Source organism: Lithobates pipiens, unplaced genomic scaffold, assembly GCF_037356315.1.
Source record: "Lithobates pipiens isolate NorthernLeopardFrog02 unplaced genomic scaffold, aLitPip1_a1.2 Scaffold_10, whole genome shotgun sequence".
In the NCBI taxonomy this organism is placed as follows: domain Eukaryota; kingdom Metazoa; phylum Chordata; class Amphibia; order Anura; family Ranidae; genus Lithobates; species Lithobates pipiens.
The window spans coordinates 158,039,258-158,061,549 of NW_027507686.1; the positions used below are offsets into that span (position 1 = coordinate 158,039,258).

The 22,292-nt window shown below is 41.7% G+C and overlaps 1 protein-coding gene across 1 annotated transcript in view; it reads left to right on the forward strand.

Moving 5' to 3' along the window:
• CHD9 (chromodomain helicase DNA binding protein 9) overlaps positions 1-22,292 on the forward strand; it is a 318,355-nt gene that overhangs the window by 194,064 nt on the left and 101,999 nt on the right. Inside the window, 7 exon segments of the mRNA XM_077458469.1 lie at positions 4,868-5,014; positions 11,947-12,015; positions 12,096-12,151; positions 15,204-15,321; positions 16,578-16,664; positions 18,484-18,621; positions 20,993-21,114. Of these exon segments, the coding sequence (XP_077314595.1) occupies positions 4,868-5,014; positions 11,947-12,015; positions 12,096-12,151; positions 15,204-15,321; positions 16,578-16,664; positions 18,484-18,621; positions 20,993-21,114 (737 nt within the window).

The window sequence follows — 22,292 nt, forward strand, 5'->3', positions numbered from 1 at the left end:
GTGGGCACGTGGGCATTTGTGGCCACTTCAGATCCAGCCCACAGCGCTGCTGCACCTGGCTTCTTCCTATCCTCACACACTGTACCAATGGGTGCAAGGAGAGTGGAGGAGCTGGACCGGACATGCTCTGGTCTGTTGACAACTGATTGTTCTGTCATTGGACGTAGCGATCACGTGGTAAAGGGCTACTTTTATTGGCCCTTTAACCCGTTCCGTGATGCGCTGGATCTGACGGTCACGGACATTCCCGGGGGCGCGTGAGAGTGTGATTTTGGGAGGACTTTATATGACGGCCTCCAGAGTTATCCAAACGCGCTTTAGCCGTCATTTGGCTATGGCCTGGTCGGCAAGTGCTTAAATTGAAAAATTAACAAAGCATATCCACATATAGTGTGTACCTCCCTCAGCCCATAGCACTTGGTGTAGATCCTCTCAGCCCTCTCCTTTCTCTGCTATCTGCATGAGTCTCTTCTGACACCAGTGACAACCCCCTCCCAACACACAGCAGGTGATTGACAGTCTCAGATGTGCATGCTTCTCAATCAAGTTTTGGAGGGGGCAGGGGGACATCATCTATTCCCTCCACTCAGGTCTCAGATTAAAGTCAGCTCTTTGCATGTACAGTCCCACCTGCCACCATGGCAGAAAGCCTGTAGTTCTCAATGAACTACCTGGGCGCTGATCAGCACCCCTGTTGTTCACTGAAACTTCCTGTAGTATCTGAGTAAAATTCTGGGCAGTGAGCTGTCAGCGGTGTCTGCAGGAGGCTGACATTCCTACTAAAGGTGAACTTTGCCTTTTAAGCATTTTTTTCTTCTTTCTTACTGCACAGAAAGATCATTGTGTGGAAACACAAGATTTATTCAAATGTCTTGCTGCTCAATTCTAGCCAACGTTTTTTGTTTAATTTGTGGATTGCGGGTTGTGTTAGAAATTCTCTTGGGTTTCTTTTGTCTGTGTTCACTTTGGAGAGATTTTCCTTAAATCGACTGCCCCATAGCAGATTTACTGCTACAGGAGGGCCACTCTGTGCAGAATCACATCACATTTTATTTATATAGCTATAGATAGATATATATAGAGATATAGAGAGAGATATATATTACAGTATCTCACAAAATTGAGTACACCCCTCACATGTTTGTAAATATTATTTTACTTTTTCATGTGATGACACTTTGCTACAATGTAAAGTAGTTAGTGTACAGCTTGTATAACAGTGTAAATTTGCTGTCCCCTCAAAATAATGCAACACAGCCATTTATGTGTAAACCGCTGGCAACAAAAGTGAGTACACCCCTAAGTGCAAATGTCCAAATAGGCCCAATTAGCCATTTTCCTTCCCCGGTGTCATGTGACTCATTAGTGTTACAAGGTCTCAGGTGTGAATGGGGAGCAGGTGTGTTAAATTTGGTGTTATCACTCTCATAGTGGTCACTGGAAGTTCAACATGGCAAATAACTCGCTGATGATGGAAAAAAATTAATTGTTGCTCTATATAAAGATGGCCTAGGCTATAAAAAGATTACCAAGACCCTGAAACTGAACTGCAGCATGGTGGCCATGACCATACAGCGGTTTAACAGGACAGGTTCCACTCAGAACAGGCCTTGCCATGGTCGACCAAAGAAGTTGAGTGCACGGGCTCAGCATCATATCTAGAGGTTGTCTTTGGTAAATAGATGTATGAGTGCTGCAGAGGTTGAAGAGGTGGGGGGTCAGCCTGTCAGTGCTCAGACCATATGCTGCACACTGTATCAAATGGGTCTGCATGGCTGTCATCCCAGAAGGAAGCTAAAGATCATCCACAAGAAAGCCCGCAAATAGTTTGCTGAAGACAAGTAGACTAAGACCCCTTTCACACTGGGACGTTTTTCAGGCGTTTTCACGCGCTTTAGCATTAAAAAAAGCGCCTGTGAAGCGCTTGAAAAAGCCTCATCTGCAATCCCAATGTGAAAGCCCAAGTGCTTTAAGAGCCCTTTAACAATGTCAGCGCCCCCGAAAAACGCTCGTAAAAGCACCGCTTAAACTAGCAGCGCTTTACCAGCATTTTTCGAGCGCTATTGGGGCACTTTTAACCCCTGCTAGTGGCCAAATAAAGGGTTAAAAGCGCCCACAAAACGCTGCTGCCAAAAGCGTCTTTCAGGCGCTTCCCAATGATTTCAATGGGAAGGAGCGCTTTTTTTAACGCTAAAGCGCCTGAAAAACACCCCAGTGTGAAAGGGGTCTAAGAACATGAATTACTGGAACCATATCCTGTGGTCTGATGAGACCAACATAAACTTATTTGGTTCAGATGGTGCCAAGCGTGTGTGGCGGCAGCCAGGTGAGGAGTACAAAGACAACTGTGTCTTGCCTACAGTCAAGCATGGTGGTGGGAGTGTCATGGTCTGGGGCTGCATGAGTGCTGCAGGCACTGGGGAGCTAAAGTTCATTGAGGGAACCATGAATGTCAACATGTACTGTGACATACTGAAGCAGAGCATGACCCCCTTCGGGCTGCAGGGGAGTATTCCAACATAACGACCCTAAACACACCTGCAAGACAACCACTGCCTTGCTAAAGAAGCTGAGGGTAAAGGTGATGGACTGGCCAAGCATGTCTCCAAACCTAAACCCTATTGAACATCTGTGGGGCATCCTCAAACGGAAGGTGGAGGAGCGCAAGGTCTCTAACATCCACCAGCTCTGTGATGTTATGGAGGAGTGGAAGAGGGCTCCAGTGGCAACCTGTGAAGCTCTGGTGAACTCAATGCCCAAGAGAGTTAAGGCAGTGCTGGAAAATAATGGGGGCCACATAAAATATTGCCACTTTGTGCACAATTTGGACATTTTCACTTAGGGGTGTACTCACTTTTGTTGCCAGCGGTTTAGACATTAATGGCTGTGTGTTCAGCTATTTTGAGGGGACATCAAATTTACACTGTTATACAAGCTGCACACTCACTACTTTATATTGTAGCAAAGTGTCATTTCTTCGGTGTTGAAAAGATATAATAAAATATTTACAAAAATGTGAGGGGTGTACTCACTTTTGAGATACTGTGTGTGTGTGTATAAAATTTATATTCCAGGTAGGGGGCGCTGATGGATGTCCGCTTATTTCCCGAAGAAAGACATAGGACAGAGCTCTGCCTATATAAACAAGGCAGAGCTCTGTCCTGATGGGGGGAAGTGATGGATTTTGTTTTCCTGCAAAGCAGGGCATAAAATCCATCACATCCCTGAGTAAAAACGGCACACAAACACTTATTAGGCACACATTTAACCCTTTGATCGCCCTAGATGTTTAACCCCTTTCCAGCCAGTGTCGTTATTACAGTGACAGTGCATATTTTTAGCAATGATCACTGTATTAGTGTCACCGGTTCCCACAAAATGTCAAGTGTCAGTTGTCCTCTGCAATATGGCAGCCTGGCTATAAGTTGCTGATCACTGTCATTACTAGTATAAAAAAAAAATCCAGTATATATCCCACAGTTAGTATATGCTATAACTTTTGTGCAGATTTATTTTTTTAACCAAAAACATGTAGCAGAATACATATTGGCCTAAATTTATGAGGAATTTTGATTTCTTTTTTTATTGTATATGTTTTATAGCAAAAAGTAAATAAAATATTTTTTTTTTCTATTTTTTTTTACCTTTTTTATAACACATAATCTAACAAACGCAATGGTGATCAAATACTACCACAAGAAAGCTCTATTTGTGGGTAAAAAAATTACATAAACTTTATTTGGATACAGAGTTACATGACCGCGCAATTGTCAGTTAAAATAACACAGTGCTGTTTTTGCAAAAAATGGCCTGGCTATGAAGGGGGATAAATCTTCTGAAGGCTAAGTGGTTAAATTTTGTCACAGTGACACTTCACCTTTGCAGGAAGCAAAGAGAACCTCCCTAGTAGGACACAGATAGCAGTTTTGTATATTTCTGTATTGGATAAATTTCCAGTCACTTCCAGTCTTGGTGACAATTGTTGGGCCTTGTTCACATGGGCGTTCTTAAGCATTCACCCATGTGAGGGGCATGGTTTGGGTGCACAGGTGTTCCATACATCTGTGTGCAGGCAGTCCCATTCATGTCTGTTGAGATGCAGTGGCTGTACGGACACAGCTACTGCTCCCAATTTAACGTGTGGGGGTTCGGGTACATGTCCCCGAATGCTCACTGATGAAGCTATGCACCCACACGAATGTTAAATCGGGAGCAGGGGCAGGGTCAGTGCAACTGCTGCATCCCAATTGCCATGAATGGAACTGCTTGCACGCAGATGCACAGAATATATGTGCATCCAAAACACGGCCCTCACACAAGTAAGAACTGAGCAATCACATGAAAGCTGATTGCTCAGTTCTCAGTCCGCTCTGAGTAGAGAGCTGTTACTGTCAGACACCCACCCCACTTTCAGTTGCCCCTACAACAAGCTACTCAGCAGAGCACCTGGCTGGGGATGTGGCAGGAGTGGCTGGCTCTGGCTCTCAGCTGTGTGGTAAGAGGCTAAGCCAGCTGCTGATCAGTCATCTGGGTGGATCCCGACAATATGGAGCTGCTTTGTGATTTCAGCCAACAGCAGGCTTTAGCTGATTCTGGGACACAGGAGAGAAAGTAAGTTCACTCCTGTGACCTACAAGAGAAGTATGGCCGAAAAAGGTTTGACCGTACTTACCTTTTAATGGTGACTGCATTTAAAAGGGATCTTTACAGTGCTATGTATGTTGATAGTAAGCATTTGTAAAATATGGCTTGTGTTCGTACAGTTTACTTTGCATTCTAACAGCTAGAAGGGATAGCATGTCCTTTGTGTTCTGGAAACCTTTTATATATACTAGTATGATTTTTCTTGCCTTTTTCTTCCATATAGAAACGGAGATCGAACCGCCAGATAAAGAGGAAGAAATATGCAGAGGAGGTGGAGGGGAAAAACTCTGAGGATGAACCAAAGGCTAATGTTAAAACCAAGAAGGGTGCAGCCCCTCTGCCTGCAGAGCAACCTTTACAGCTGTTTGTGGTAAGTGGCCATTACTAAACTCAACAGAACCTCACTATGCAAAATCCTTGTCTAAGCGTATAAGATTAAAAGTTTTTGGAAAATATTCTGTTTTCAGTCTCATGCTGCCTTTGCTTGTGTGCATTTAAATTGATACCACTTTATTTTGATCTGGCTACCATGTGTCAGACAGCAGCCGCTGCAGGGGAGAGGAGGAAGCGCCTATAACAGATGGATGATGTCACCACTCCTATCAGTTGCTAAGCATTGTCTCCTCTTCCCTGCAGCTGGCACTGTCTGACATGAGAAATCACGTGTTTGGACTAGAGCAGCCGGGAAATATAAATATATACATCTTTATTGCACAGGATAATCAGCATGTGGGGGGGGGGGCTTTTTTAAGACTAGTTGGGTAAAGCCTGGAATTCTATATTAAGGTGGGGATGAGCCCAACTAGATCAAAGTTGCATAACGAATTATGTACATGTTAATTAGCATGACAATGCAGAGGTGTGAATGCACACTTGTGGTAATAACCCTATTCTACAGTAAAGTATTTTATCCCCTTGATCCAGAAAAACGCATTTCAAAGAAATTATAAATTGATTTGCATTTTAATGAGTGAAATAAGTATTTGATCCCCTATCAGTCAGCAAGATTTCTGGATCCCAGGTGTCTTCTATATAGGTAACAAGCTGAGATTAGGAGCTCTCTCTTAAAGGGAGTGCTCCTAATCTCAGCTTGTTACCTGTATAGAAGACACCTGTCTACAGGAGCAATCAATCAGATTCCAATCTCTCCACCATGGCCTAGACCAAAGAACCGTCCAAGGATGTTTAAGGACAAGATTGTAGACCTGCACAAGGCTGGAATGGACTATAAGACCATTGCCAAGCAGCTTGGTAGGAGGGTAACAGTTGGTGCGATTATTTGCAAATAGAAGAAACACAAAATAACTGTCAGTTTCCCTCATTCTGAGGCTCCATGCAAGATCTCACTTTGTGACGTTTCAATGATCTCAAGGCAGCTAGGACCATAGTCACCAGGAAAACAATTGGTAACACACTATGCCATGAAGGAACGAAATCCTACAGCACCCGCAAGGTCCCCCTGCTCAAGAAAGCACATGTACAGGCCCATCTGAAGTTTGCTAATGAACATCTGAATGATTCAGAGGAGATCTGGATGAGTGTTGTGGTCAGATGAGACTAAAATCAAGCTCTTTGGCATCAACTCAGCTTGTCGTGTTTGGTGGAGGAGGAATGCTGCCTATGACCCAAATATAGAGGTAGAAACATTATGCTTTCGGGTGTTTTTCTGCTAAGGGGACAGGACAACTTTACCTCATCAATGGGGCCATGTACCGTCAAATCTTGGGTGAGAACCTCCTTCCCTCAGCGAGGGCATTGGAGGTGGGTCACGGATGGGTATTCCAACATGACAATGACCCAAAACACACGGCCAAGGCAACAAGGGAGTGGCTCAAGAAAAGGCACACTAAGGTTCTGGAGTGGCCTAGCCAATCTCCAGACATTAATCCCATAGAATATATGTGAAGGGAGCTGAAGGTTTGAGTTACCAAACATCAGCCTCAAAACCTTAATGACTTGAAGAGGATCTGCAAAGAGAAGTGGGAAAATAATCCCTCCTGAGACGAGTGTAAACCTGGTGGCCAACTACAAGAAAAAAAGTCTGACCTCTGTGACTGCCAGCAAGGGTTTTACCACCAAATACTAAGACCCCTTTCACACTGAGGGCGTTTTGCAGGCACTATAGCATTAAAAATGCGGCGCAAATCCTACGGTAAAACACTGCTAAAAATAGCTGTGTGAACACACAGTGTGAAAGGGGTCTAAGCCCTTGTACACACGGTCGGAGATTCCGACAACCAAATCCGACGTATTTTGTCCGAAACTGTTGTATACACACGGTCGGACAAAGTTGTCGGAAAATCCGACGTGATGACGTTATTTCGTTACGACGGGACTACGTTCACGCTAGTAGCCAATAGCTTTGGTGTAGGAATTTGATCTGAGCATGCGTGGCACTTTGTCCGATCAGAATTCTCTACACATGATCGGAGTATGTCCGATCGGAGCATTTTGTCGGAAAATTTTACCAACAAGTTAGAAAACTTGGTCCGTCGGATACTCAGACGGAAACAGTCCGATGTAGACCACACACAGTCGGAATATCCGACAAAACGGTCCGATCGGACACATTCCGTCGGAATCTCCGACCGTGTGTACAAGGGCTAAGTCATGTTTTGGGTTAAATAATTATTTCACTCATCGAAATGCAAATAAATCAAACTTTTTTGGAATGCGTTTTTCTGGATTTTTTTTTTTTTGCTGTTCGTTCTCTCACTATTAAAATAAATCTGCCATTAAAATTATAGACAGATCATTTCTTTTCAGTGGGCAAATGTACAAAATCAGCAGGGGAGTAAATACTTTTTTCCCTCACTGTATTTAGAAACATGAAGTTTGGATCTTGTGTTTGGTTAGTTCTTTCTCTTAGCTTGTCAAAGCAGATAACGTCTGATCCATTGGGGAGAGGAACGTCACTGGCATGATAAAATGCAGTTCAGTGGGTTCTGCAATGTGTAGCATAGGAAATGGGAACAATGAGAACGTGTCAAGGCTGGACGGTATATTAGAATTAAAAGGAGAGGTTTGGGACTTGAATAAATGATCATTTATTTAATCGTGCCTCAAGTACCTCATCTAAAATCCCAAACATCTCCTTTTAATTCTAGATATAGGGATAGAGGCGTATGATTAAATGCACCTCATTTAAAGTTCAACCCCCCCCCCCCTTTCTAATTCATATAGACGGTAGATTAGTTGATCTCTCATTGCAAGCACAATGTATAAAAGTAGTGATTGGTCGCATTTCATTTTAAATGATTCTATTGTGAATCCGTATCTTGTGTTCTACGCAAAACAGGTTTAATTTCAGTGATTAAACATCTTGTTGTTTTTATTTTAACACTTCTCTGAAGGCAAACTTATGCTGGAATTTTTTTTTACACTGTTGATATTCCATTATTTGATGTTCATTTTCAGGACAGACTCTTGGGGTGTATCCCCTTTTTCTAAGGTGCAAGTAATACTGATACATAAAGCATTAAAGTGTTACTAAACCCACAACAGTAAAATCAGTCTGTATATGCAGTAAATCATGCTTGTTACACTCACTATGGAACCTAAGGGGTTAATCTCCTGCATTGTGTAAAAAGGCAGTTTTTCTGCTCCTTCTCCGATCCTCTACTTCATTTACTGTCCGCAATCCCCCTGCTGACAGCACAGAGCCCTAAGAGGCACTCTGCACATGCTCAGTTTGATGTGTATTGCTAGTGATTTATTATTATTATTTTTTTTTGTGGGGAGGTGGATGCATGTGATCAGCACTGTCCAGACAGAGGGTCAGGGGTCTTGCAGCCTCATAGGACAGTCAGAGTATGAAAACTCCTGCAAGCTTTAACCAGTTCTCAGCTGGACACTAATAGTCACAAGATTGCTGATGAGAAAAGGTATTTAGCAGTTTATATTTACTAAAATGATTGCATTTCCATGTTCTGTATACTGTGGGAGACTAGATATAGTGAATGCAGGGTCCTGGGTTTAGTAACACTTTAACAAAATGTTAATAACAATCTCTAAAAAGAAGAAAGAAAAAACACAACACGTAGTATTTAAAGAGAGAAAGTTAGAAGTGATATGGAATGGGGCGTGGGGAGAGAAAGTCAGAGGTGAAAATGATTTTGAAACTGTTTAGTAGTGAGCTCCACATTTTAGGCTGGCCATCCGCTGATCAAAACTGACTGATCCAGCTGAATTTAAATCAGTGTGTGGTCTCCCTGTTTGGAAGAAGTCGATTATTTATTCAGTTTCCATCGAAGAGACATGTCAGAAATTTTTTGGACAATCAATGGCAGAAGCGAACCAGATTTAGCCGCTGACCAGTGTATTCTGTTGTGGGGGGTATTCCTCCATCCACCTAATTTGTGCCCGCTGGCTGAACAAAAAAAGTGTATGGCCAGCATTATTCCTTTGTCTTTTTTGTATCATACAGAATTATCATTTGTGGTTCAAAGGTTTTCCTTTCCTGAGTGTTTTTAAAGTGGCTGTAAAGCCTCAAGGTTTTTCACCTTAATGCATTCTATGTATTAAGGTGAAAAACCTTCTGTGCTGCAGCTGCCCCCCCCCCCCCTTTTTCTTACCTGATCCGATCAATCGATATGCACGAGCACCATTGTCTCTCTCCTAATTGGACAGATTGATGGCAGCAGGAGCCCTGTTGTCTGTGTCAATGGATGCAGCAGCGGGACTTTGGAGCGCGCCTGCATGAGTGCTCCCAGGGAAAATGGCTTTCTGTGGGGCCACCTGATGAAGAGGATCGGGGCTGCTCTGTGCAAAATGATTTTACGGAGTAGGTGAGTATAGGCATGTTCATTTAAAAAAAAAAAATCAATGGTCTTCCAATAACATGGTGTGCTTGTGAGAATTGATGTCTTGCATGTGTGCAGCAATCCTCTCCCTTGTGTTTTTTATTGTATTGTTATGAAGATTCGATCTTTCTTGCTATTTCTGTCTGGTCTCCCCAATGCTGCATATTTTCTTGTTGCATTGAATGAGCTACACCACATTACTGGAAGTGCAACTGTGTCATTCTGTAAAACTGAAGGCTCCTTTTTTGTGTGTGCCACTTTTTAATGAATTGATGTGGCTCAACTGTTTTCAATATTAAACATCTATATCTTAAAGTGGTTGTGAAGCTTTTTTTTTTTTTTCCACTAAAATAATTTAAATAAAAAATGTTACACTTACCTGCACTGTGTAATGCAGTGCCCATGTCTTTTTCTGAGGTCCCCTGCCAGTGCTCTCTGCTCCTCCCTTTTTACACACGGGTGTCTAAGAGGGGACCCGTGGGGGTGCATTTCCAAGCTGAGCTGTGTGAGTATCCATAGACTCTCATAGCGTGACCCGGCCACACCCTCCATTCCCTTCTCACGGAATTTGATCGCAGCAGAAGCCTACAGCTCCTGCTCCTGCCTGAGTCTCCTGCTGCAGATAGGACAGCCCGGGGCAGAAAGAGGAGCCAGGTAAATGGGTAAAGTTGGCTGGAAGAGGAAACAAACATTGTAATGTTTACCTTAAAGTGGTTGTAAACCCTTACAACACACTTTGACCTACATGTAAGCCTAGATAAAGGCTTACCTGTAGGTCCAAGAAATATCTTCTAAACCTACACTGTTTAGGAGATATTCGCCGAAAGACAGGCACTGCGCCGTAGACAGCGGCGCGCAGGCGCACTGAGAGCGCCGCGGTCAACGGCGATATGCCGCGAGTGGCGGCTCCCGTGCGCATGCGCGGGAGTGATGTCATCGCGCCTTCGCCGAATGAAAGCAGCGGAGCGGCGAGACCCACCGAGAAGATGGATGCGGCGGACTACAGGGGACAGCGGTGACTTCGCTGGCTCCTGTGTCAGGCAAGTGACACATAATGGGCTACTATGCAATGCATAGTAGTCCATTATGCTTTACCTTTGCAGGGAATGAAAGAGGAAGTAAACTCATCAGGGTTTACTTCTTCTTTAATGCAGAGAATGCTTTAAAATAAAATAAAAACCTCTTGCATTTAGAACTGCCTTGGCCATTTACAGAGTTGTAAATAGTCCCTGTATTAGTCTTCTGCCTATAAGAGCATTTGATTAGAATCCCTACTGGTTGATCTTCTAGACCGGGTATTGTTTTTATTTGGGATATGTATTAAAGCTGTTCTGTAGGCACTCCAATAAAATATTGTTTAAATCCCCATTATGTTAAGGGTAGCACTGTACTTTTTTTATGAATTCCAAAGCGTTTTGTTTGAAATCACTTGCAGTTTCCTTTATTGACAGCCAGGGCACCAATGTTTGTGGCCAGTGTGTGTAGAAGCCCTGTACGTTAGAATAGAGCAGCCACTGACATATCCCCATCTTTCACAATAATAAATTTCCAGGTCTTGTAATGGGTGTTAGAGTGGATGAAGCATGTTTTTTTTCTTACTGTATCCCCCAGATCCAAGATTTCTACCCCTTTGTAGCCACATAGCTTAAAAAAGAATTCCTTGTATACATTGTCACATTGGTTCATTGTAGCCATTCGTATGCCATACCTAGATGATCCCCCGGAAGCAAGAAGTATCAGAGGCAGAGCTTATAGCTACCCAAGTGATCTCCACTTCCTTCGGTCCCCCATGCTGCTTTGCTGCATTGTGAAAACAGGAGGTTGACTGCTTGGAATGGACCACATTTAGAAAATGCTTTTGGATTTTCTGAATCGATGTTCTCTAATTGGACAAGTTGAAAATGCAGGGTAGTGGCATCAAGCTCTCCACCCTATTCAATCAGAAGGGAGCCTGTGCCAAGTGGCCGACCACCTGCGTTCAGAATGCAGCAGGGTAGCTGCTCAGCGCAGGTCCTGGCAGCAAGTAGAGATCACTGGAGTAGCGTCTACTTAATTTCCAGTTTCCATGTGGATAGGCTACGTATGTAATGTATTAACATTGTGATTATAATTTTTAGATAAAAAGTACAAGTCCAAAAGCATTACATGGTATTTTCTAGATGCCTGCAGCTCTTTAGAGGGGAGCAGTGAAGAACAGTCATTGTACAGTACTACTAAACAAATGAGCAGAGTCTACATCTGTAATATGGCTTTACCATATGCATATACTTTTATACAACGAACACACAGTTTAGTTAGGTTGTGTTTAGTGAGTTTTTAGCTGTACCAGATCTCTACTCATTATTAATAGCTGATATCATTGGGCTACGTGGAAAAATTGGACTATTGAGCATTGTCGGTTGTTTCTGTGAGTTTTGAAAAAAAAAAAGTGATAATGTATGAAAATCTAGTTTTTAAAGTACATAATTGCATTAACACTATACTAACACATTTCCTGCAGGAGAACCCAAGTGAAGAGGATGCTGCAATTGTGGATAAAATTTTATCATCCAGGGTCATAAAGAAAGAGGTAAGCGACTATTGATCTGGCTATTGTGTCTTGGCAGGTTGTAAGGGCGGTACACGTCATTCATTGCACTTTTGTTTCAGACTCCATCTGGGATGTTGGTTGACGTGGAAGAATTTTACGTCAAGTACAAAAATTAGTAAGTATAGTAGTTGAATTGTTTTACATTTATCCTTATGGTATAGAACTTTTCAAATAAAACCCAACTCAAGTGAAAACTTGATTTAGTTTAGTTAAATTAGAACAGGGTTAGAGCCTCAGTTTGGTTTTAGTAACATCTGTACCATTATTTAGGATATGGCCTCACTTGCTGTCCTGACCAGCAGTAATGGAAAATGGTGCCACTGAGGACACAGACCAGAACTGTTCATGTCTGGGTGATGATTGCACTCCCCTTTTTTTGCATTACTTTCCAGGGACAGGAATCGATGGAGAATCTCCCTCATTGGATCACAGACAATATTAAAAGCCTGATCAGAGTTTTAACTCCTTAACCATTTTGGCTGGAGTTTAATTTTTAATATTGGTGCACAGCCTACAGTGCAGGAATCTGTAGATCAGCATCCTTCATATATTTATTTTTACAAGATCTTGTAATTTAGAAGTTTGCACATAAAGTAAATTCTGGAAGAACAATGCCAACTAATATTTCTGTGTTGACCATACACTTATTGTTTTCCATCCTGTCGCTCATTTGGTCGTCTTGTATACTTGATCAGATGTTGAAAAGGATTATTTGATGCGATACCTATGGTAAATCTGCCTGTGTTATTCTGATTGACAAAACAATCAAGTCATTGGCCGTCACTTCGAAAATTATTGTTCTATGTCTTAATCAATTGGTTTGTTTGGCCACACTTGACAGAAATGGCATTTTCAAAATGATGAGAAGAAAACAACCTTGTGATGGATAGATCACCAAAACCACTGAAATTTTCCAACCAATTGGATCATTTTGGTTCTGTAATTCAAAAGAGATTAAATATTGGTGTGTTTTTTTTTTTGATAGTCAATTGAGGTATTAATTTGATTGTTAAACAATCTATCATTAACAATCCATACTTCTGGAAGATAACAGTTGCACAGCTGTAGTGGTCTGTTATCAGAACAGCTACACATGCAGTTCCAGCAGACAGTAGAACATGTGAAAAAAAAGAAGTGTGTGTTTGCAAAAAAAAAAAAAAGTAAGAATACATACTCACCTAGATGGCTGCAGTATTGATCCGATGCTGCAGCTATTCCCTGCCAACTCTACACTGAGAACTAAGCAATCAAAGACTGCTGATTGCTCAGTTCAGTCTTCAGAGAGCTGGTGGCGCTCAGTAACCTGCTCTCTGCTCTGCTTCTCCATCGCTCACTGGAGCTCTGTGCTCTGAAAGGGGCAGGAGTAGCTGGCTTAGGCTCTCAGCAGCATGTCGGGCATCTGGGTGGATCACAATATTATTGTCGGAATCCCTGCAGAGCATGGACCAATTGTGACATCAGCTGCGAGCAGCCTTTGGCTCACTGTTTTCTGAATCTGAGACACAGGAGTGCAGAACTAAGTGCACTCCTGTGATCCCTAGGAGAAGTACGGCCAAAAAAGCTTTGACCATATTTCTTAAAAGCACATAGTTATTTCTGCAGAAAAAAGGGCAATACTTTTGAATGTGCAAGGAAATCTACTAGTGATTAATAACACACATCCATCCCAGTGTTTGCCAGAATTACCTATAGCAATTAGGTGATTGTTTCCTGATGGCAGCAACAGTAAGGTACCTACGATGCATTATTATAGGGGAACAGTCAATCCCCTTTGCTACTACCCAGCCAATCTCTAATACTTCTGAAAAATAAAGATGTCCTGTTTTATATCTGAGGAAACTGACCATGTGTATATATTGTCCTTAATCTTATGTCTTCGGATGCTGTGAAGAAGTCAAGAAGTGCCCTAAGAATCATTGGTATGGACTGGAACATGGACTAGTAAATGAGGCATTCAGAAAACAAACCAAAGCATTTTTTTTCTAGTTTTGAATGCAAAGCGGAAGAGTTGATAGTCCAATTGAATTTATATTGCTGTTTGTAACCCCACTGGATACATTCTTCTTTCTTTGTCCTGGTGATCGTTGATGGGAAATTCATAATTTTAGACCCCATACACACTATTAGATGTTCTGCAGATTTTTTGTCTTCAGATTTCCCAAATCATGTAGTGCAAGGGCCTGTCTGATTGCATACAAACTGAAACTCTTAAGGTTTGACCTCATATTATATGGTTTTAGTAAAACTGAAGATAAAAATCTGCAGAAAATCTAATAGTGTGTATGAGGTCTAAGCCCTTGTACACACGGTCGGACATTCCGACAACAAAATCCGTCTGGTTTTGTCTGAAACTTGTGTTACATACACACGGTCAGACAAAGTTGTCGGAAAATCAGTTCAGAACGTGATGGCGTTATTTCGTTATGACGGGACTACGTTCACGCTAGTAGCCAATAGCTTTGGTCTAGGAATTTGATCTGAGCATGCGTGGCACTTTGTCCGATCGGAATTCTCTACACACAATCGGACAAAGTCCAATCGAATCATGTTGTCGGAAAGTTTTAAAGCCCAGCTCTAAAACTTTGTCCGTCGGATATTCCGACAGAAATAGTCCGATGGAGCCCACACACAGTCGGATTATCTAACAACACGGTCCGATCGTACATTTTCCGTCGGAATGTCCGACTGTGTGTACAAGGGCTAAGAGTTGTCACTGGAGCAGAAGAGAAGATGGGGATGTCTGTTCAATCTATCTAAGAGGAATTGCTTTGGCTTTAGATTTGCTCTCACTTCATGTTGTATGTCCAGGTCAATAAGTCAAAGGAAACCTCCATAACAGAACATATTCAGCAAAGATGAGATTTTGAGGTTTTAATCCTTCCAATTTCATGCAAAACAAAAAATATTGGCTATGCATACACTTTATGTAAGCTGAAAGTTATCTGTATAAACTGAGCATAAGGAGACTGTATGCATCCATGTGAGAGTAACTATTAACTGTGTGATAAGCAACCAAGGTGCTGTGCAAAGTGTTTTGTTGTCCATTTTTTACTGTGACTCGTAATGATTTGTTTCCTGCATTTTCCATAACTCAGTGTTAAGGGTTTGAAGTGTTTATGGGGACACGCACAAGGATGCAACACTGAAATATATTTCTCTTGATTCAGCTCTTATTTGCACTGTGAATGGGCCACCGAGCAGCAGCTGCTGAAGGATAAAAGAATTCAGCAGAAGATAAAACGTTTCAAGATCCGGCAGGCACAACGCGCACACTTTTTTGCTGATGTAAGCAGAAGTTTTTTTTTCCATTCCCTCAACATCTAAGGAGTTGAATGTCACAACTCGTGTAGGCCTGGAAAGCAGTTATCAATATACCTGATTTTTCAGGTTTTTATAGTGGATTTTCTATCATAACAGTGCATTCTTTATTTCATGTCCCATTGATATGGCAGCAGGTAAAGGAAAAACTGACCAGCAGTAGCATAAAGAACAATTAGCCTTGGTTCATACTGGCACAGCTTTGAAATTGTGCTACTTCAGTGTGATTTTAAAAGCCACAGATCATTGCAATTTACACCTCCAATTTCAGTGCAGCTTGCAACTTCGTTTAACAGAAGTCTATGCAAGTCGCAATGAAAATGGAAAAAAGTACTGCAGGAACCTTTTTTAAATGAGTTGTTTACATGAGTCGGGACAATCTAACGGGTTCCATTGCCGAAAATAGGGTGTGACTTGTCATGCGATTTGGAACTGTTAAATTGCATGACAAATTGCATCGTTATGAAAAAAGAAGGCTTAAGATGTTTCCTTTAGAGCTGGCTATAGATGGATCAAAATTTGAGTGGTTCAGCAGGACTAATCTCAATCCATGTGTGGCCATTCCCGGTCAACAGAAATTGATCTAATAATCAACGTCAGATGAACAGGAATGTTGTAAAATGTTTCACGATCAGCCAGTCCGCTACAGCCACTGGTCTGTGATTTCTGACAGTGCAGGAGTGCCGCTGTCAGAATACAATGGCATACAAAGTGATACATCTATAGCCAGCCTTACTCTATTCAAAACACAAATATTTTTGGCTGAATTTCACTTTAAGGCCTGTGTCAGCTGAGTAGGTTTGCGTGCTCCTTTTTTATTTTAAGATATTGGTATGAGCTGTGATAGAACCTGTCTTTTTACTGTGGGGCCTCAGCCCCTATGGAAACACGGACATTGTTTCATTAATAATGTTCAGATTGTGTGACAGCATGTGTCTACAATATGTATGGGAAGCTTTCGGATGTAGTCTTGTGACAACGTTCACCAGATGGAGTGGTGTAGAAAGGAGTGACATTTTTGTGTAGTTGCGTTTTGGTGAAACCCGACTACAAACTACAAACTATTGCCTTTTTCTGTCTTTGCCATGCCAAACATATTTTTTGTAGGTAATAGCTACTACTACTTATAATCTGAATGTGATTTTTGTCGGGAAGATGCATTTACTCCTCCTCCTTTTTTTTTTTTTTTTTTTTTTTTTTTAATTTTTATTGCGAATGTACAGATGGAAGAAGAACTATTTAACTCAGATTATGTAGAAGTCGATCGCGTGCTAGAAGTTTCTTTCTGTGAAGATAAAGATACGGGAGAGGCAAGTAAAAAAAACATTCTGTAGTGCCTAACTAAATGGCTAGTGGCTGTCTAGTTCTATAAGTTGGCTATGATGTTACTGTAAATTAGTAAATGTGTATGCTGTGGGAGGAAACTCTAATAAAGGTTCAAAGAGTCAACAAGGTGCACTTTGTAGTCCCACCACAATCCCAATATGCCAAACATCTCAAAGCAAGCTGCTTATTCAGAATTTACCAAAGTACTATTATTAAAGTCCTGCAGTCTCACAACATAATACTTATGATTGACTTGCTTTGACGTGTTCATTGAACTACTGTGTGGATGGGCTGTTAGAGATCTCAAGTCAATCTCCTGTCTGCGACCATGAGGGGAGCTCTTTGGTACAATTGCTGGGCTGCAGAACCAGCATGTAAAAAGCTTCTATTTCACATGCCCTTCAAGAGACAGCAGCTCAAATGAGTTGATCTGACTCTCTTATCAAAGGTGCCATTGCGGAATGAGTACTCCTCTGTCTCAAAAGAAATAGTCTAGGGCTCATTCTGGGATGCTTCCTCCAAGACAGTGGAAATGGTTCCTTGTACTCAGGCTGCCTGCAACTGTCCCCCAAGCCTTCTGACAAGTCGTCTTTGGCATTAAGGGAACCGCCACTTTCCACAGTGGGCGATGTCTATTTACCTTTGCAAACATTTGTTCAGCCCACATGTTGGACAAGGAACAAGGTGGAGTTGAGACCTAAAGCCTCCTTTCTTCCTAAGGTGGGTTTTGCCTTTCACCTCAACCTGAATATTGTTCTTCAGTCCCCTCTGCCTGGCTTCAATTCACCAGAATGAGATCTCTCTTCATTGTCTAGATGTAGTTTGTGCTATGCAAGTGTATCTCACAGCCACTGATTCCTTTGGAAAGATGGATTCTCTCTGACATACCTGATGATGGTCCCTGTAAAGAGGAAAGGCCACCTTGTCCCACTGTTTCTTTGTGACTTAGACAGACCATCATTATGGTTTTAAGTATTCAGTTCCATGCTTTGCTGTCAGGGTTCCCTCTACTAGATGTGTGGGTGCTTCTTGGGTGTTCTGGCATCAGGCTTCCGTCCACAGATTTGCCACTCCGTCTTCCATTCACACACTCTCCAGGTGCTTATTCAGGCCTATTTTGATGCCCCCTTTAGCTGTAAGGTCCTTCAGACTGTTCTTTGAGCTGAAGTCAGTGTCCAGTTTTGTTGGTTTTTGTGGGCTTTTTAGTGTTTGCTGTTGGTTACCCCACAGTTAGTCTGGTCACTCTTTTTTTCATTTTGCCAGTGTGCAAATCTTCTAGACATTTAATCATCTTCTAGATGACAATATAACTTGTAAATAGATTCCTTTGTCCTAAGCTTAATGAACTTCAAGAAATGTTTTTTGGGGTATATACAAAAATCAATTTTTTGCACTTAACAAACCTAAAACAATGGCATATTTACCAGAAAAGGGAGCAAATAAGGGAATGTCATCGTTAGGGTTTATATACACTTTAGGACTCTTTCACATGGGCGGACTCTCTCAGCGGACCCGCCTGCTCAGCGAGGGATCTTTCTGCTGATCCCCACTGAGCAGGCGGATTACGGGACACAGCCCACTTTCCTCTATGGGTGGTTGGATGTAATGCAACCCTCTGTCCGTTTACATCCAACTGCCATCTGATCCACCAGATTGATGGGGGACGTTTTTAGCTGATGGGATCGGGCAAGGGTCTGATCAGGTCTGCCTAAAAAATTGACTGGTGGTCCTGATCAGTCCGCCTGTGTGAAAGAGTTCTTAGGGTTTTATTATTGGTTTAATTTGTTCTCTTTCCCCTTTCAGCCTGTAATTTATTATTTGGTAAAGTGGTGTTCCCTTCCATATGAAGACAGCACATGGGAACTGAAGGAAGATGTTGACCAGTCCAAAATAGAAGAGTTTGAACAGCTACAAGCTGTAAGGCCAGACACTAGGAAGGTGGTAAGGATTTTCAGACATATATCCAGAGGTTCTATGCACTGTCATCTATTTAAACTGTGAGAAACTTGTGATAGTCATGAGATCATATTTTAAGACTGAGAAATATTTTATTTGTTAATAGGATGTTTCACAGAACAGCTTTGAATGCCTTCTTTCTACCCACTATCTACAGCGACATTTTATAAAAGTATTTGAATGCTGTAGTTTGTAAGTGGTTTGTGTCTCATTTTTTTCCTATTAAAATAACAAACATGTTATACTTACCTGCACTGTTTCAGTGCATTTTCACAGAACAGCCCGGATTCTCCTGGATCCTGGCCCCTCCCTCCTGTTCAGTGCCCCCACAGCAAGCAGCTTGATATGGGGGCACCCGAGCCGAGTCACAGCTTCCTGTATCCATTCAGACATGGAGCCCCACCCCCTCTCTACCCTGATTGGCTAGCTGACTTTAAAAGAAGCGGCAGCCAGTGGAGCTGCTGCTGTGTGTCAGCCAATCAGGAGGGAGAATCCTAGGTGGCTAAGACACTCGTGGACATTGCTGGACAGAGAGGGACCTCAGGTAGGTATTGGGGGGTGATGGGGGCTGCTGCACACAGAAGGCTTTTTATCTTAATAAACAAAAAAAAGGGAATACTGGGCATGTGCAAAAAATCATACAAAGACATTAATATCAATCAAAACCATTACAGTGTATATAGTCCAGCAGCACCCCTAAAGTGAGTTATAATCACAATAACAGCCTATACAAAAGGGTGATGCGCTAAACGAAATTGCTTAGAACGTGATATAAAAGTTCAACTGTTGAAATCACAAATCCGTGATAATGCAGGTAAATACAAAAAAACCTCCACCTCGTGCGTGCACCGTCACCACCGTCACCACAGGCAATATAGACTCTTACCAGAGAGCCTGGACCCTTTATGATGAAGGGTCGAACAGGCTTGATGTAATAATCTTTGCAGGGGTCATCTGCTGGAGATGTGTCCTCAGAACAAAAAGGGCATTGGCTGGATATTCAAACCAGACTCCATCCACCCCACGATCAGATTTGTTCCACTTTGATGTCAAAGTCTCCACCAATTTATATCCATCCAATGCCCTTTTTGGTTTGAGGACACATCTCCAGCGGATGTCCCCTGCAAAGATTTTTACATCAAGCCTGTTTTAACCTTCATAATAAAGGGTCCAGGCTCTCTGGTAAGAGTCTATATTGCTTGTGGTGACGGTGCACGCATGAAGTGGAGGTTTTCTGGATTTGCCTGCATTATCACGGATTTGTGATTTCTACAATTGGACTTTTATATCACATTATAAGAAATTTTGTTTAGTTTATCACCTTTTTATCTGCATTAAAGTGGTAGTAAACCCGCAGATTTTTATTTTTTTTAAAACCTAAAAGGTATAATGAGCTAGTATGCAACGCATACTAGCTCATTATAAAAAACTTACCTTAGAACGAGGCGTCGGCAGGTGATCTCTGTCCACGCTGAGAGAGCAGACATTTTCCCTCAGCGTGTCTTCCGGGTTTGAGCGGAAGTGAAGACATCGCGGCCGCTCACAGCCGCGATGTCTTCACTTCCGCTCATGTGCGCGGGAGACTTCTTTTCGGCAAGGTTTGGAGTCTGCCGAACCTTTCAGCCGGGAAACTCAGCGCATATGTGCCGCTGAAGTCAGCGGCTGCATGCAAGTGGAACTGCACAGGTTTAGGAGATATTCTTTTTACCTACAGGTAAGCCTTATTGTAAAGTGAAAAAAAAAAACGGGTATACAACCATTTTAAGCTAACAGAAATATTTCCATTAACCCACAACCGCCCTTGGGCTGCTTACGGGAAAAAGACGACAAGGTCGAATTAGAGCCCAGGACTCTTTAAATGCTGCAAAATATCTTAAAGCAGGTTGTATTTTTGTAATTGTATTAGAACCTTCTTATCACTTGAGAGGAAAAAGATCCAAGATGAAAAGGATGTTTAATTATATGCTTCAGTACTTTTGTACACTGACGAATGTTTAAGAGTTACCTCTGTATATTCTGTTTACTCTGTTGGAGATTTCTGTACACTTGTGCATTTTCCTCAATAAAATTTGTTCTTAAAAAAAAAAAAAAAAAGAAAGAAAATAAATATTTCCGTTATTCTTGTGCTGCATTTATCCAGCTCCTGACTGTACCTGTTTACATTGTTGTATCCGGTATGTTTATTGTCGGTTGCTGAAGTTACAATGATAGTCATTCTTACTGCCTTTTTTCTTATGCATAGCACATTGATCCACCCCCAGCCTGTGATATTTACAGATTCATAATACGAATTGTGCAATAGTCTTTGAATTTCACTTAACAAAACTCACACTTTACTTCTTTTTTTTTTTGCAAGGATCGACCGCCCCCTAATTCCTGGAAGAAGATCAACCAATCACGAGAGTATAAAACTGGGAACCAGCTCAGAGAATACCAACTAGAAGGACTTAACTGGTTGCTTTTCAACTGGTATAACAGGTGAGTTCTGCACCCCTATAATATATTGTAATATCACATGTATCACAAGTCGTGCGAATCAGCTATATTTAGAAGCTAAAGATTAATATATATTTTTTAAAGAATACTAATTATTGATTCTCTATTGTAACAGTGGTTACTGGTGAATGTCAACCATTGGTTACATTAAATCATTGTTAAAGCCAAAAATAAAAATGTATTGTATATCGCAGCTTACTAATCCTTTGAGGTGGCTGCATTTGTTTTCTTTTTTAGGCTTTTAATCCTTTATTATTACCCAGTGATCCAGGAAGTAACACACTACCTGTCATTGGGTGGCTCCACTCTGGATGGAGAAGCAACACACCAGAGGGTAGTGTTATGCCCCGTACACATGATCCGACTTTCCGACAACAAAACTGTTTATTTTCGTTCAAAGGATGTTGGCTCCAACTTGTCTTGCATACACACGGTCACACAAATGTTGGCTAACAATTACAAACGTAGTGACGTACAAGACGTATGTGATATCTCCATTACGAATGCTAGTTTTACAAGACCGAGCGCTTCCGGCTCATACTTGATTCCAAGCATGCGTGAACTTTTGTCCGACGGACTTGTGTACACACGATCAGAAAGTCTAACAACAAACATTTGTTGTTGGAATTTTGAGAATCTGCTAGGCAACATTTGTTGGCGGAAAGTCCGACAACAAATGTTCGATGGAGCATACACACAGTTGGCCTTTCCGCCAACAAGCTCACATCCAACATTTGTTGTTGGAAAATCTGATTGTGTGTATGTGGCATTGGATCCACTAGCAGATTTAGATTTAGACTCTGCTGATGCTTTTTTTGCTGTAACAACAACATTTTATTTTTTATTTTTGGGATAAAGATTTGAACATACTTGAATAAAAGCGAACTATTGTACACACCCCTGTCAATGTTAAATGGCTTGTCTCAACCCTCTAACTTTCACCTTTGCTACTCAGCTTGTTTTGTTAAAGGAAGTTAATTTTTGTTTTTTGGTTTAATGCTTTAATCTCTTCCCTTTACCCACTTTAAAAGTTCATTGCTTTGCTAACAAACTTAAAGCTGAGCTCCAGCTAACACTTTATAAGCCGTTACAGCAACCGTTTATTTTTTATTTTCCTTTTGGAATAAAGGTTTTACATAAATTAATTAAACTGAAAAAAG